Source organism: Asterias amurensis, chromosome 21, assembly GCF_032118995.1.
Source record: "Asterias amurensis chromosome 21, ASM3211899v1".
Taxonomy (NCBI): Eukaryota; Metazoa; Echinodermata; class Asteroidea; order Forcipulatida; family Asteriidae; genus Asterias; species Asterias amurensis.
In genome coordinates this window covers 4,260,770-4,275,565 of record NC_092668.1, presented here as the reverse complement: position 1 = coordinate 4,275,565, position 14,796 = coordinate 4,260,770, and the positions used below count along the sequence as shown (strand labels likewise).

Sequence of the window (14,796 nt, the reverse complement as noted above, 5' to 3'; positions counted from 1 at the left end):
GTCATCAAACATGTACAAAACTTTAGCATAAATAACTATGGTAGTGTAAATATTAGGCATAGCTGGAAGTTCATATTTTGAGGGCACGGCTATTTTAATTTTGCCAAAGGCACTTCCATTGGAAACTCTCAAAGTCTATGTGCGAACTCTGAAGGCTGGGGCACAAAGGCTAAGACCAGGGGCAACAGAGCCAATGGCCTCCAGATGTATACAAAGGCCATATCCGAATTGGCGGCTACGGCTACGGCTACGGCTGGATGGCCGCGTCGTCATGCATTGAAGTATAGGACGCCCTTAGCAACACCCCTGGCAACGGTCGTAGCCGCAGCCGTAGCCACCAATTCGGATACGGCCTAACAGATGAAACCCATGCACCACCTCTAGCCGGGAAGCATTTTTTTTTTTGTCGTACCACACGCTGGCCATCGCATACACGCATAAGGTATGGGCGCATTCCCGGATCCCTTTACTGTTGACCCCGTGGCCAGCGTGTGGTACGAAAAAAAAAATTGCAGCCGGGAGGGTATGGTACTTTGACACTGTTTAAAGGGGCACCAAGGCCAAGACCAGAGGAAACATAAGCCATTGGCCTCACAGGGCCTACGTATAATTCCAGGCCTGAAAGTCAAAACATTTCGTCTTCCATCAGTATTTGACAATCAATGCAAAGAACCTTTAAATGACAGCAAAACAAATTGTTGTTTAAAGAAGTTCATTTCGTTTAAACTTCTCAAAAACTGACACAAATTTTAATATTCTTGCACAACTAGGACACGCTAACAATTTGCCATTCTATTTTAAAAACTTACCCTTTCCCACTTTTATAGTTGATCCCCTTGATTAAGCCTTTGGAGATGATGACGTCATCTTTAGTCATGGTCAGTCTCGGTGTGGGGTACCCTGACGCCCCACACGATAACGTAACCCGACCTCCTTCCTCAACCCTCTTGTCTTTCAGTTCTTTGGCAAAGCTTGGGGCAGCACCTGTAACGGTCAAAAAGAACAGAGGACTTAAGGTAAGTTCACCTTTTTTGTAAAAAGTACAATCAGTCCAAAGAATAACTTCCTGGAGCAAACGTGGAGGAAAGTGCTAATTCGGGTTATGAAAACGAAACAACGACAACAAAAGTTATCACTGTCAAAATAGAAACCTGATGAACTTCCCTAAATACTTTCCCCAAAACCCAGACGAATGCCCTCATTCTATATAACTCTATTTTGTGTGCACCAACAAAGATCTCTTAAACAAAATTCTAGTGAGTGACCTCATTCCAGAGCTCAAACCCTATAGGTTATTTTACTTCTGACACTAACATGCCAAAAATTAATGAAATGTATAAATTAACGGCTTCCGTAGTGCGGCTACGGCTAGTGCAATGCATAAACACATAACATTGTTGGTGCAACCAGCAGCCACATCCATAGCCACTCTATCTGGTCACAGCCAATGTCACTTTGAATAACGACAAACGCCACCTTGTGTTTGTTCTGTCCACTTGCTACATCAAATTTCCAACTCCGACAAAATGATGTAGCCCCCTCTTGTGATGAACAGTCTCACTCGAGACGGCGCGCCACAAACGTGTACGAAAACATTGTACCTGGTTGCAACCTTGCAATGATGGACGACATACGTCACTACACCTTTCATTAAAGCTATCCTTCAATACTCTACCTAAACCGCATATGATTTACAGAATCACCTCCACGCATTATTTTGCACCTCAGCACCATTTTGCTATTTTAAGTCCATAATCCAATTTCATGACAAAATAAAACCGAAACAATGTTATGAATTTTATGAGCGAGGCGCCGCCTAAATCCGCCTGGTTTATCACAGACGCGGTTTAATCCTCGGATGATAAACGGGTTCACTACTTTCATAAGATTTGATATTTTTCTCTAGGGGTTCTTCTTTCATCAGCTACTACCCGAATGTCACATTCTTTTCCCTCTCAACAAAAAAAGGAAATAAAAAGAAAAAAGTGTCTCGCGAATAACTCTAACTTGTCAACGCTGTTTAGCACATGGATTTAATTCTCTGGAGGAAATCGAGGCATGTTTTGTTGTATGAACTTAAGATACACATGTTAATAAATCAAAAATTTTGCTGGAATTCTTTCAGAACCTTTTTTATTAGAAATTTAACATAACACCTCTATCATTTTCCTTGGACTGTTTTCGTTAAAAAAAAAGTTTTAATCAAAACAAAATGCAGGATTTCTTCGCACCAACTGCGGCTTCAGAACTTAAAACTATTGTCATTTATTTGATAGTGTGTGTTTTTCTGTCCTTTTAATCTTTGTATCGTTGTAATAATTGGTTTTTTTTTTACTTACACTCATTTTATTCGCCTGTGCCTGTGGAAACTAAATTTCTGTATATTTATGAGGCGGACAATCACAATTCTAATCTAATTCTAAATGTATGTAGTCATATCTGTTCACAAGGATTATATTCGTTTGTAACTTGCAGCTTTGAGATTGAAGATTGTTATTGCTATAATTTCATCCTAAATTAACCCTTTCCTCTCGTTTTGCTATGTTCCTTCCGTCAGTGACTGTCGAGCGATGTTAGAGATGATAGCGATTACAAGAACATATCGATGATTTCAGATCCCCCCCCCCCAGTAACTCAATATCATGACAGTGACGACACATTGTACACATTTCCTGTAACAAGTACTATAATCGATACGTCATCATTATGAGTGCACTGCTTTTTTCGTGAGCCGGCAGCAGACGACCATTTCCCGCTTCGGATCGGTTGCTAGGGGGGAACGTCCTATGCGTTCCTACCTGATTTAGGCGGGAACGAAAAGCTTAAAATGGATTGTGCAGATTCATATATGTATTGGAGGAAGTAATAGAAATGTAACAGCTGTAGAAATCTTGCTCAGTTTGCACATAACAGGATGGTATAGGAGCGGCATGGCCCTCGGCGTCAAATCAGGCTGTGTTTTACCTAACAGTGAGTATGAAGACTACACTGATTGGGGGGGGGGGAACACATCTCAACAATCGAGTACCAGAATAGCAAGTCATATTTTGCAAGCCCAAGTTAAAGGCACAATAATTATCTTGCTAGTCCAAATCTGAGCCAGAGGTACGCGTCAAGTCAAGAGTCAACACAACAGCAGACTCGAGTCCGAAGACCCTTTCACACGAGAGCAATTTAGCAAGGGTCCCCTGCTAAGTTGTAGCATGGTTGTACATTTTTACAAAATGTACCTCGTGTGAAAGGACAAGAATTTGTTCAACTGTCCAGGTTCTCGTGCACAATCTTGTCAAACTTTGCTACATTTTGCAACCATGCTAAAATTTAGCAAGGTACCCTAGTTAAATTGCTGTCGTGTGAATAGCACTTCGCATGACTCGAGTCAACAGCTCTGTCAACAACTCTGTTTATGTACCTTGTATTCGAAGTGTAGCAAGCGACAAAAGAATTACCAACTTTTAACTCATAAAAGTGTTTAAACAACTCTTGAAAACATTTGTAGCTTTTTGGTCATCGAATTGTGTGTATAATTATTGTTTTATAATACAATTGCACCTATCCCCAAGACAACCACTTCAACCGGTTTTTCAAACAAAATATCTTCACGACCAAAAAAGTAAACAATGAAAATAGTTCATTAAAATATTCTGAATTGTTGACGCAGATTTCACCTCTGACCTCAGTCAGTATAGGACCCTGACCGACCGCAGGAACCGTGACCCGGTGAACCTGACCTCTAAAAGAAGCCAGTAAATTGATTGATGTCTTCATCGGGTTTCATCATCTGTGGAGAAACGGAACATGTCTGCCTCGAAGAGCTGTCAACTGAACTATGTAGGTAGCCTCCTTGACTGATCTTTAACCCAAAAGGAAAACTGTACCCGATTGGAAACTAGGTCCCCATTTGGGAACTCTATTGGTAGCCTTAAAGGAACACGTTGCCTTGGATCGGACGAGTTGGTCAAAACAAAAGCGTTTGTAACCGTTTTTTATAAAATGCATATGGTTGGAAAGATGTTTTAAAAGTAGAATACAATGATCCACACAAGTTTGCCTCGAAATTGCGTGGTTTTCCTTCTACTGTGCGAACTAACATGGTCGGCCATTTATGGGAGTCAAAATTTTGACCCCCATAAATGGCCGACGTGTTAGTTGACAAGGTTAAAGGAAAACTACGCAATTTCGAGGCATGTTTGTGTGGATCATTGTATTCTACTTTTACAACATCTTTCTACCCATATGCATTTTATAAAAAACGGTTACAAACGCTTTTCAAAGACCAACTCGACCGATCCAAGGCAACGTGTTCCTTTAATAGTTGCTACCAATTCATGCTCTTTCCCAAAACCTCATTATTAGCCTTTTTGAGGTATGGCGGGCACTATTTGGTTAGGGTTTACACAGATTAATTTACCCAAACCCAATAGTGTTATATGAATGTGTTCACAATCTCAAAATGGCTTAATGTAGCCTATAAAGCTACTAGCAGAGATCTACCGCTGAGCTGAACCAACAGAACCCTGTTAACCTCACACTCAAGGCCCCCTTCCTCCTCCCGCCCAGTCGACCCCCCATCAGGTGTTAACGTGTTAAAGTGACAGGCATTAAGTAGCATCAAATCGCAATATGGCCATTAAATTAAGACCCCACACTCCGGGGCTCCTTGGTGATCCTTCCTCCGTGGTGATAATGGGACATGGGGATTGAGGTTGTAATCCGGGGGGATCCGGGAGACTCTGTGGTCCGGCCGCAACTATTGTAAATCATTATTACCGTGGTAGTTGTTATTGTTTGAGGGGTGAATCAACTTGGGAAAATAACGGTACACTAATGAAGGGATGTTTGAGAGGGGATACACAGAGGATGTACGGAGTGGGTTTGCGGAAGAGGTGTGTGGATGGAAGGGGTGCAAGGAAGGGGTGCAGGAAGGGGTATAAGGAAGGGGTGCAAGGAGGGGGTGCAAGGAAGGGGTGCAGGAAGGGGTATAAGGAAGGGGTGCAAGGAAGGGGTGCAAGGAGGGGGTGCAAGGAAGGGGTGCAGGAAGGGGTATAAGGAAGGGGTGCAAGGAAGGGGTGCAAGGAGGGGGTGCAAGGAAGGGGTGCAAGGAAGGGGTGCAAGGAGGGGGTGCAAGGAAGGGGTGCAAGGAAGGGGTGCAAGGAAGGGGTGCAAGGAAGGGGTGCAAGGAAGGGGTGCAGGAAGGGGTATACGGAAGGGGTGCAAAAAAGAGGGGTGGCAAGGAAGGGGTAAAGGTATGGGGTGCAATAAAGGGTGCAAGGAAGGGAACAGGGAAGGGGTGCACGTAAGAGGTGCAATGCAGGGGTGCAAGGAAGGGGTGCAAGGAAGGGGTGCAAGGAAGGGGTGCAAGGAAGGGGTGCAAGGAAGGGGTGCAAGGAAGGGGTGCAAGGAAGGGGTGCAGGAAGGGGTATACGGAAGGGGTGCAAAAAAGAGGGGTGGCAAGGAAGGGGTAAAGGTATGGGGTGCAATAAAGGGTGCAAGGAAGGGAACAGGGAAGGGGTGCACGTAAGAGGTGCAATGCAGGGGTGCAAGGAAGGGGTGCAAGGAAGGGGTGCAAGGAAGGGGTGCAAGGAAGGGGTGCAAGGAAGGGGTGCAAGGAAGGGGTGCAAGGAAGGGGTGCAGGAAGGGGTATACGGAAGGGGTGCAAAAAAGAGGGGTGGCAAGGAAGGGGTAAAGGTATGGGGTGCAATAAAGGGTGCAAGGAAGGGAACAGGGAAGGGGTGCACGTAAGAGGTGCAATGCAGGGGTGCAAGGAAGGGGTGCAAGGAAGGGGTGCAAGGAAGGGGTGCAAGGAAGGGGTGCAAGGAAGGGGTGCAAGGAAGGGGTGCAAGGAAGGGGTGCAGGAAGGGGTATACGGAAGGGGTGCAAAAAAGAGGGGTGGCAAGGAAGGGGTAAAGGTATGGGGTGCAATAAAGGGTGCAAGGAAGGGAACAGGGAAGGGGTGCACGTAAGAGGTGCAATGCAGGGGTGCAAGGAAGGGGTGCAAGGAAGGGGTGCAAGGAAGGGGTGCAAGGAAGGGGTGCAAGGAAGGGGTGCAAGGAAGGGGTGCAAGGAAGGGGTGCAGGAAGGGGTATACGGAAGGGGTGCAAAAAAGAGGGGTGGCAAGGAAGGGGTAAAGGTATGGGGTGCAATAAAGGGTGCAAGGAAGGGAACAGGGAAGGGGTGCACGTAAGAGGTGCAATGCAGGGGTGCAAGGAAGGGGTGCAAGGAAGGGGTGCAAGGAAGGGGTGCAAGGAAGGGGTGCAAGGAAGGGGTGCAAGGAAGGGGTGCAAGGAAGGGGTGCAGGAAGGGGTATACGGAAGGGGTGCAAAAAAGAGGGGTGGCAAGGAAGGGGTAAAGGTATGGGGTGCAATAAAGGGTGCAAGGAAGGGAACAGGGAAGGGGTGCACGTAAGAGGTGCAATGCAGGGGTGCAAGGAATGGGGTGCAAGGAATGGGTGCAAGGAATGAGGTGCAAGGAATGGGGTGCAAGAAAGGGATGCAATGAATAAGTACAAGGAATGGAACAGTGATGGGAACAGGGGTAGGGGTGAAGAACGGATACAAAGAAGGGGCGCACTGAAAGGGTGCAAGGAAGGTGTGCGAGGAAGAGGTGCAAAAGGAAGGGGTGCAAGGAGGGGCTGCAAAGAACAGATGCAATGAATAGGAAGGGAATAGGGAAGGGAAGGAAGGGGTGCAAGGAAGGGGTGTAACTAAGAGGTATTGTACGGGAGGGGTGAACGAAAGGGGTGTACGGGGCCAACCTCATTGAAACCCATAAAATGCTTTCATTTCAGCTAGTGAATAACTTGAAATTTGTGATCCCTACCCAAATCAAACTCCCCAATGACAAAGTTCATCTATAAGTTACAATCAAAGTTGGGGAGAGATTCCATCTTGAAAATCTCTCGGGTTCCAAAAGAATTTCATCCAAAAGTATACATGACCGACCTTTATTTTCAACCACTTACAGGCACAAAACCGAACACAAAGCAAGTTTGGAGAAAATGTTTTTAAATGAGATTGGGAAACAAAACCAACCAACACCTCAATAATTTGGAGCATTTTTCATGCCAAGAATGTTGGTCAAAAAACTTCGCAGACGACGAGACCTCCAAGAGTTCCTCCCCGGGTTTTCTGGGTACGGAAAGGAATTCTGGAGCGTGTTGTATTTAAAAGACCCACGCAAGTCCCGCCATTTCTGCAACAATAAACGTCTCAGTTTACCGATGAAAGTGAAATCTACCATTGCAGGGGTAAACCACAAAGTGGCACTCCAAGTCTAGAGTGTGTGGTCAGTTTGGGTAATGATAAGAAGCATACTTTTATCATCTACTAAACTTTGTGATTCTGTGATGAATCCTTTTTCTGTTGACGTAGTGCGCATTTAGCCGGCAAATGAAATAATTGCTTTCGTTTCTGTTCAGAAGTGCCGCTTTTTTGTGGTTTTTACCTCATGTGTAAGCTTCTTTTGAAAGAACTCCAGACTGTTGGTTAGGGGGGGGGGGGTCTTGAATAAGAACAGGTGTATGTTGTACAGCATTGCATGTGTCTTGAATGGTCGAATAAATAATAATTGAAAAACAGGGCTTCTATTTTGGAGTGTTTAAGCGTTACATTCCGAAGCGTGGATCTGAGAACAAAAGATTGTTTATACTCGGTACCTTATATGGACACCAAATTCAACAAAATATGTGAAGAATAAAAGGTTTCCCGGGGGGGGGGGATCTTAGAGACTATTGCTCCAAAACAAATTTTGAGGGCAAAGTTTATGAGAAGAAGTATACAGAGACAGCGGAATGAACAAAAAGATGTCTGTGTCCACAGAGCATGCACATTTTTGACAACGTGTGCTTTTCGCAGTGTATGTACACACATCAACACACACAAGTGTGTTGAAGAAATTGAAGAAAAACAATTTTCAAAGTGTAAAGAACAAAGGAGTTTCCAGAGAGTCTATCATGCAACACAGAGCTGGGTGCGGTGGTGAGTGTATTGAGGTTTGCATGTATGGAGACTTTTTCATTTGAGGTTTAAATGAAGATTTTACGAGGCTCAGCTCAACTCGTTTTTCCACCTTCAACTTCAAAGCTTCATTGTTCTTTGTGGATGGAGGGGGGGGGGGCAGGGGGCAGGGGGACTGTTATCTTTAAATCACAACAACTCATAATTGTCAAGATAAAAACGTAACCTTTACAAATTTATCAACACTATGGTTGAGTACCCGCGCTGACAGCTCCGGACCCAAAGTGATTTCCGCCCTCAATCCCACATCCACCAATTACTAATTCTATCCAGAGAGGAGACATCAACATCGAGAAAAAGGAATAAAAGAAGGAATCCTAAACCACAAACCGGGGTCCCTATTTCCTCTTGTGCGGTTACCACAAGCCCCAAGATACAAGTACAGTCAGACGCTTGGGTTAAAGACACTGGACACCTTTGGTAATTGAAAAAGACCAGTCTTCTTAATTGCTGTATCTCAACATATGCATAAAATAACAAACCTGTGAAAATTTGAGCTCAATTGGTCGTCGAAGTTGCGAGAGAATAATGAAAGAAAAAAACACCCCTTGTCGCACAAGTTGTGTGCTTTCAGATGCCTTGATTTCGAGACATCAGCTGAGGTCTCGAATTCAACTTGAATGTTTGAGTGAGAAATTACTTCTTTCTCAAAAACTACGTTACTTCATAAAGGGAGCCGTTTCTCACAATATGTTAAACTATCAACAGCTCTCCGTTGATCGTTTAATAAGTAAGTTTTTATGCTAACAATTATTTTGAGGAATTACCAATAGTGTCCGATGCCTTTAAATTGAACATGATTGAATACATGTGCATGGTGGTGTTCATGTAATCTGGATTGTGATCGTTAAGTGTACATTTTTACTATGAATCAGTCAGACCTAGGGCTAAGTTTACACATTGTTGACTGATTGGAATGTCAAAGGATGGACCTGGGAATAAAAACAAAGATAAATTTATCACCTGCCGTGTTGGAGAGAAACAATAGGGATCAGGTTGGACGGATGTGGGGATCGGGTCCGGGTCCCCTTTGTTTCTTAACCCGGAACCTCATGGTTGTTTTAACTTGGGAGGACGGATCACCAGAAACACAAAACAACAAGATTTTCACAATGTGGACTATTTCTTTTTGACCCGGAACCCCGCATCCTAGATGTTACAACTCAGGAGGTTTACAGATCACCAGAAATATAAGACTACAAGATTGGACAAAATGTGGACTATTTCTTTTTGACCCGGAACCCCGCATCCTAGGTGTTACAACTCGGGGAGGTTTACATATCACCAGAAGTTAACAAAACTACAAGTTTTGATACAATGTGGACTATTTCTTTTTGACCCGGAACCCCGCATCCTAGATGTTAAAACTCAGGATGTCTACAGATCACCAGAAATATAAAACTACACGATTTGACAAAAAGTGGACTATTTCTTTTTAAACCGGAACATCCAAGATAGTATTACATCAGCAAGTTTAATATTGCATCACCAGAAATACATAACTACAGGTTTGGATGCATTGTGAATTAGTTCTTTCTCCCTTTGGTGATTGCTTTACTTCTTCAAAGAAGAAATGAAGGCCCAAGGATGTTTTTTAGAAAATCCTGAAACAAGAAAACATGTTCAACTTTAGTTTTTTACACAATATCATGACATATTTTTCAAGATGCTTCTCAGCTGTTAATACACTTTTGGTACATCGATTTGTGTACAGCATCTCATTGATCTCTGCAGTTAGAAATAATCATAGCTTTGATGCGGGTTTTTCTGTTTATAGAAAGGATTGTCTTTATGATCACGAGAGGGCGACAGACAGCTTGCCCTGAAAGATCCAAAGTCTGCAGCAGCAGATCGTATAGATTTAAATACGTCGAGTCGAGTTGTCTGTATTGAGATGAACTCATGACCTGAGAAGGCACTGCCCTTAAGGAAGGGGAAAGTGGAAAGGGGAAAGGAATAGCGGCCATTTTCTGCTAGGTCACCGTTATGGAGGTCTGTAGATTGCAAAGGGCAAGGTTTTTTACAAGACACCAGCTCCACGAGAGGGGCATGGTACCACAACACATGAGCTATAACTGAGGGATATAACTAAGGGCTCAATCCTATAATTAACAGATACCTGGATCAAAGTATAAACTTACTTTGTGTGAAAAAAACTAAGTCAATATCAGCTTCCAAAGTCTGTACGTCTTGAGTTGTAAAAAGTATGTTTTTGAAGTTTGGGAGTGTACACATTGTGTGGCAGACGAGCTGGTCCTGGGGTCGATGTCACGAAACGCTAGGATTAATCCTACATCTCGAGTTACTCGTCCTATAACTTAGGATGGGTTCAATACGTCCGTATGTCTATGAATACGGAACTTAGCTCGTCATAAGTCCTAAGATTTATCCTAAGTTAGAAAGAGTTTGGTGAAATCGAGGGCTGGACTGACAAGCCTACTTTACTCACTGTATGCATTATTCCCAGGGCAACGGGTTTCTCTGTAATCTTATTAGGAACAACAGTTCGTAGTCACGTGGGCATTACGTATGCAAGCAACTAATCCCCTCACAGACCTACAGGAAATCCTCATCCTTTCCCGCAATTATTGTAATCTCACGAGACTCCGTTCTTCATTACGTTCTCACACTAATTCACAACTCTCGCACTTTCTTTCGAAATTTACACACCCCCTCCTCCGATGTAGAATGGCGGTAGGAATTAAGCGGGAAACGACAGCTTCACAACAATCGCATTGACAGGGGAAATTAACCTTGTTGGTAAAAAAGTGAAAGCATTAACACAAACCATGGGCAAATTGTAAAAATAGCATGTTTAATACACGACCAAGACGTCTTGTACGTGAGTCTGGTTAGATTGTCAGTCTTTTTTTAAAGCTGACATTGAACATGAACAAACCATCTATTAAAGGCACTGGGTTACGTTTTGTAATTGTCAAAGACCAGTATTCTCACTTGGTGTATCCCAACACGAGCATAACAAAACAAATCTGTGAACAGTTTGACTCAATTGGTCATCGAAGTTGCAAGAGATTTATGTAAGGAAAAAACACCCTTGTTGCATGCACAAGTGTGCTTTCAGATGGCTGTAATAAAAGGCTTCAGCCCTGAAGTTTTTTTATTATTTGAGTGAGAAACTTCCTCTTTCTCAACAAAAAGAGTCATTTCTCACAACGTTTTGACTATCAACAGCTCTCCATTGCTTGTTACCAATAAAGTTTTTATGCTAAAAAATGAATTACCAATAGTGTAAACAAAAAACCTGGTTGTTTTCAGTCAACCTTTCACGGTTGGGTCATTTAGAGAAACAACCAAAATGGAAGGCAGCTGCTGTGTATAAAGTGACTTAACAATTATTTCTTAATCGCTTAATGAACAACATTGAGTAAAAACTGGCTGTTTTCCCGCTGACAAATTACTGAGAAGTAGGTGTCAGTGGAAGATACGTAAAGCTTAGTGGCTTGTGAGTGCCAACGGTCTTATCAGCAGAGAGGATGTATGGGGGTACAACTGCCTCATTCTGGGGATTACTTTTTTCTTAGAGACCTTTCGATTTTGACGTCAAGGAAACAATAATAACAATAATGGTACAAATTGAACAAAACAATGAATTTGTATTGTGTTATTAAACTAAAAAGTAATTATGAAAAGGAAAAACCAATGATCATCACGTAAAACAGTCACATGTCAAACTGTTTTAAAGAAAGGGATTTGTTGATGCCTGTTCATGGCTAATTTGTATATTCAGATCAAGATTAACTTTGAATTCTTTCTGTGTAAAATCTTTACAAACAATACAGGATAAGGTATGTTTTTATTTTTATTTGCATAGTTAAAATATTCATGATATTTAAATCTAACACTTTGCATAAGTTAAGAAGTTTTGTATTCATTCGCATACAGTTGTATCTTCACAGGAAGACAACTTGCCTTTTAAGAATTGAACAAATTGGAATATTCATGAAGGAGTAACGTTCTTTTTAATACTTTAAATGATTTGCATATTCGGGGCTTTAAGACTTGGATGTTTCTATGAAAACTTGTTGCTTCCCTGTCAGGCCTCCCTTCTTATTTCTTCCTCAGGCAACTTGCTTTCTAAGGATTTAACAATTTGAATATTTATGAACGAGTAACGTTGTTTTCAATACTTTGAATGATTTGCATAAATCAGAACTAAAAAGACCTAGGAGTTTCTATGACAACATTCCGTTTTTCCCTGTCAGGCCTCCCTGCTAATTTCCTCCCGAGTAAAGTCTAGGTTGAAAACACGTGCAGTTCGGATGTTGTTACCATTAGTCTCCGTTCGAGACGCAGGGAATGGTGCTGGGGAGGAAGTGCAGGTTTTGCAGTATCATTCATGAACATCAGAGAAGTCAGGGTGAGGAAAATGGGTGTGTGTGCTTTTAATCGACTCATGTGGGTCCCTTGCCATGGGGGAGGGTCATTGCTAATTGAAACACCTGTTCTCTAAGGCTTTATAGGGAGGAGTCGGACAGGGAAAGTTTTGTCTTCGATTTCGTTTAAAAGATGAAGTTATTCAGCAAGGAATTTTGATCCACAGTTCCTAAACACACAACATTCGAATCTGGTCCTTATTTTTCATTTAAATTATTATTTTGACTTTCTCAATTTTTTTGAACTCTCCTATGATTACAAATTTTACATATTTTGGTACATCCATAACAACAACAAAACTGTTTATTTGTACATAGAAAATATGAAAAGGCCCGATGTTTTTGTATTTACTAAACTGTAACAATTAATTGCATGGTCCCTTTAATGCCAAGAAGAGTTACACTGGAGATCATTTTTTTTTTTCCCCCAAATAATTGCCCCCTCTTTACAACAAAGTTCGTCCAAGCAGACATCCATAAATCAGATTTTTTTTGTGTAAAAGAAGTTCTTCGACAAAACAAAGGAAACTTCTGGGGGTGTTTTACATCCATAGAGGTCGTGATTCACGATCGATCATTTCAGCTTATTATTAGATCCTCAAGGCTCAGTACGAAAACTTCTCCCTTTTTGAAGACAAATACTTCACTGAAAAACACTTCGAAAGGGGGACCCCCTTCAAAAATACCCCTTAAGTAAAAAAGTAAAAAAAAACAAAAAAAGCCCAGAAAACTGACAAAATAAATGTTGTGAGTTTTAAGCTTCAAAGGAAGAGTTTTTTTTAATACTTCACTAAAAAACACTTCTAGGGGGACCCCCTTCAAAAATTCTCCTCAGGATAAAAAAATAAGAAAACCAAGAAGACCCAAGAAATGAATGCTGAGAGTTTTAAGCTTCGAAAGGAATAGTTTTTTCATCAGAATTTCTGGCACCTGTGTTTGCTTTTATCGGCAAACATCGATAGACTACATAAAGGCACCTATGGATTTTAAACTGAACAACAGCTGCCAAAATGCCAGCAATTCCTCCTGGATTGAATGATAATAGAAAAATATGATGAATTTCACTGCTTTATTGAAAAGGCTTTATGTTTCGCCGGTGGGGTTTTTTCTTCTCAAAATTAAACTACCTGGTGCTGACGGCAAGTAAAAATAACTTGGAGTTGAAAAAAGACTAGAGCGGGATTAGAACCACCGACCTCCTGGTTAACCTGTCGGCGCTATCCAATAAGCTATCTAGCCATATATAATGTTGGCGGTCTCCTCCCTATTAGTCAATATCTTTGTTCAGGGGTGCCACAGTCAGAAAACATACAACCATTAACTGCCGTGATAGCCTATAGTACATTTTTTCGATCAAACCCAAATCATTTAAAATTTAACCAAGTCTGTTTCGCGCGTGGTTTATTCTCACACAACAATAACATTAACTGTGAGGTGGATTACCAAGAAATGTTTTAAAAATGTGCAATTTTCCAGATGAGCTGAAGTGGATTTAATGTTAACAAAAAATGAAAGGTAAAAATCTTGACGATCTCGAGGCTAAATTATTAGAGCTTTGCGTCTATTTGCAGTCTATCCTATAAAAAAAACACAACATCAATCAGACGTTAAAATGGTGTGAATAATTTGAGAAATACAATTTGGAGGAACCGTGTTTTAAACGCCTCCATCACCATCAATTTCTTACAGAACTACGGGTTATCACGGACAGTTTCCATGACAACGCATCAGCTTATGTTCTACCCCAGAATCTGTTTATTATCGAGTGTTCGGTTTTAAATTATTTGACTATTCTCCATACCCCCCCCCCCCCTTTCCTCCCCGGAGGGGATGAATACCCTCGATTGCAAGGACGATGAGGTTGGGTAACCATAGCAACACTCATAATTTACTTTCAAGAGATGCTTTAATATCTGATAATCATAAACGTGCTTAATAGATGTACATTGATGGGGAGCCTTTTGTTTAAACAAGATGAAGATACAGATCGGAGCTGATGCATGAATTCCATCTAAATTAATCAAATTATCTGAAGTAGAGGCCATGTTGTTGGTTCATTCCATAATTCTAAATTATTCCATATAGTTAATATCTAAATATAGCGATTTCTCTGTTAATATCAAGATAAAAATTGTTAATTTCTGAACATGCAATGTCTATGCTCGGCATCATCTGAGAAATTTGTGTGAGTTTATCAAACATTAGAAGTAAAAACGAGGAAAATCAACAAGTATAATCATATTATTACATCTCTCAACAGATCTACACGAAATTCAAATTAAATTTGGTGCATATTTTTAAAGGTTTGCACAGACTGGAAAGGAGGGGGGGGGGGTTGTCGTCTTGATTACGACGAAAACATACGAGTTTAGAAGTTCTCTCAACTT

The 14,796-nt window shown here is 41.6% G+C and overlaps 1 protein-coding gene across 9 annotated transcripts in view; it reads right to left on the bottom strand.

The window, feature by feature from the left end:
* LOC139952935 (uncharacterized) overlaps positions 1-14,796 on the bottom strand; it is a 120,847-nt gene that overhangs the window by 44,363 nt on the left and 61,688 nt on the right. For all 9 annotated transcript variants that reach the window (XM_071952262.1, XM_071952263.1, XM_071952264.1 and 6 more), the window contains exon 2: positions 810-984. In XM_071952262.1, the coding sequence (XP_071808363.1) occupies positions 810-984 (175 nt within the window). The remainder of the gene's footprint in view (positions 1-809; positions 985-14,796) is intronic.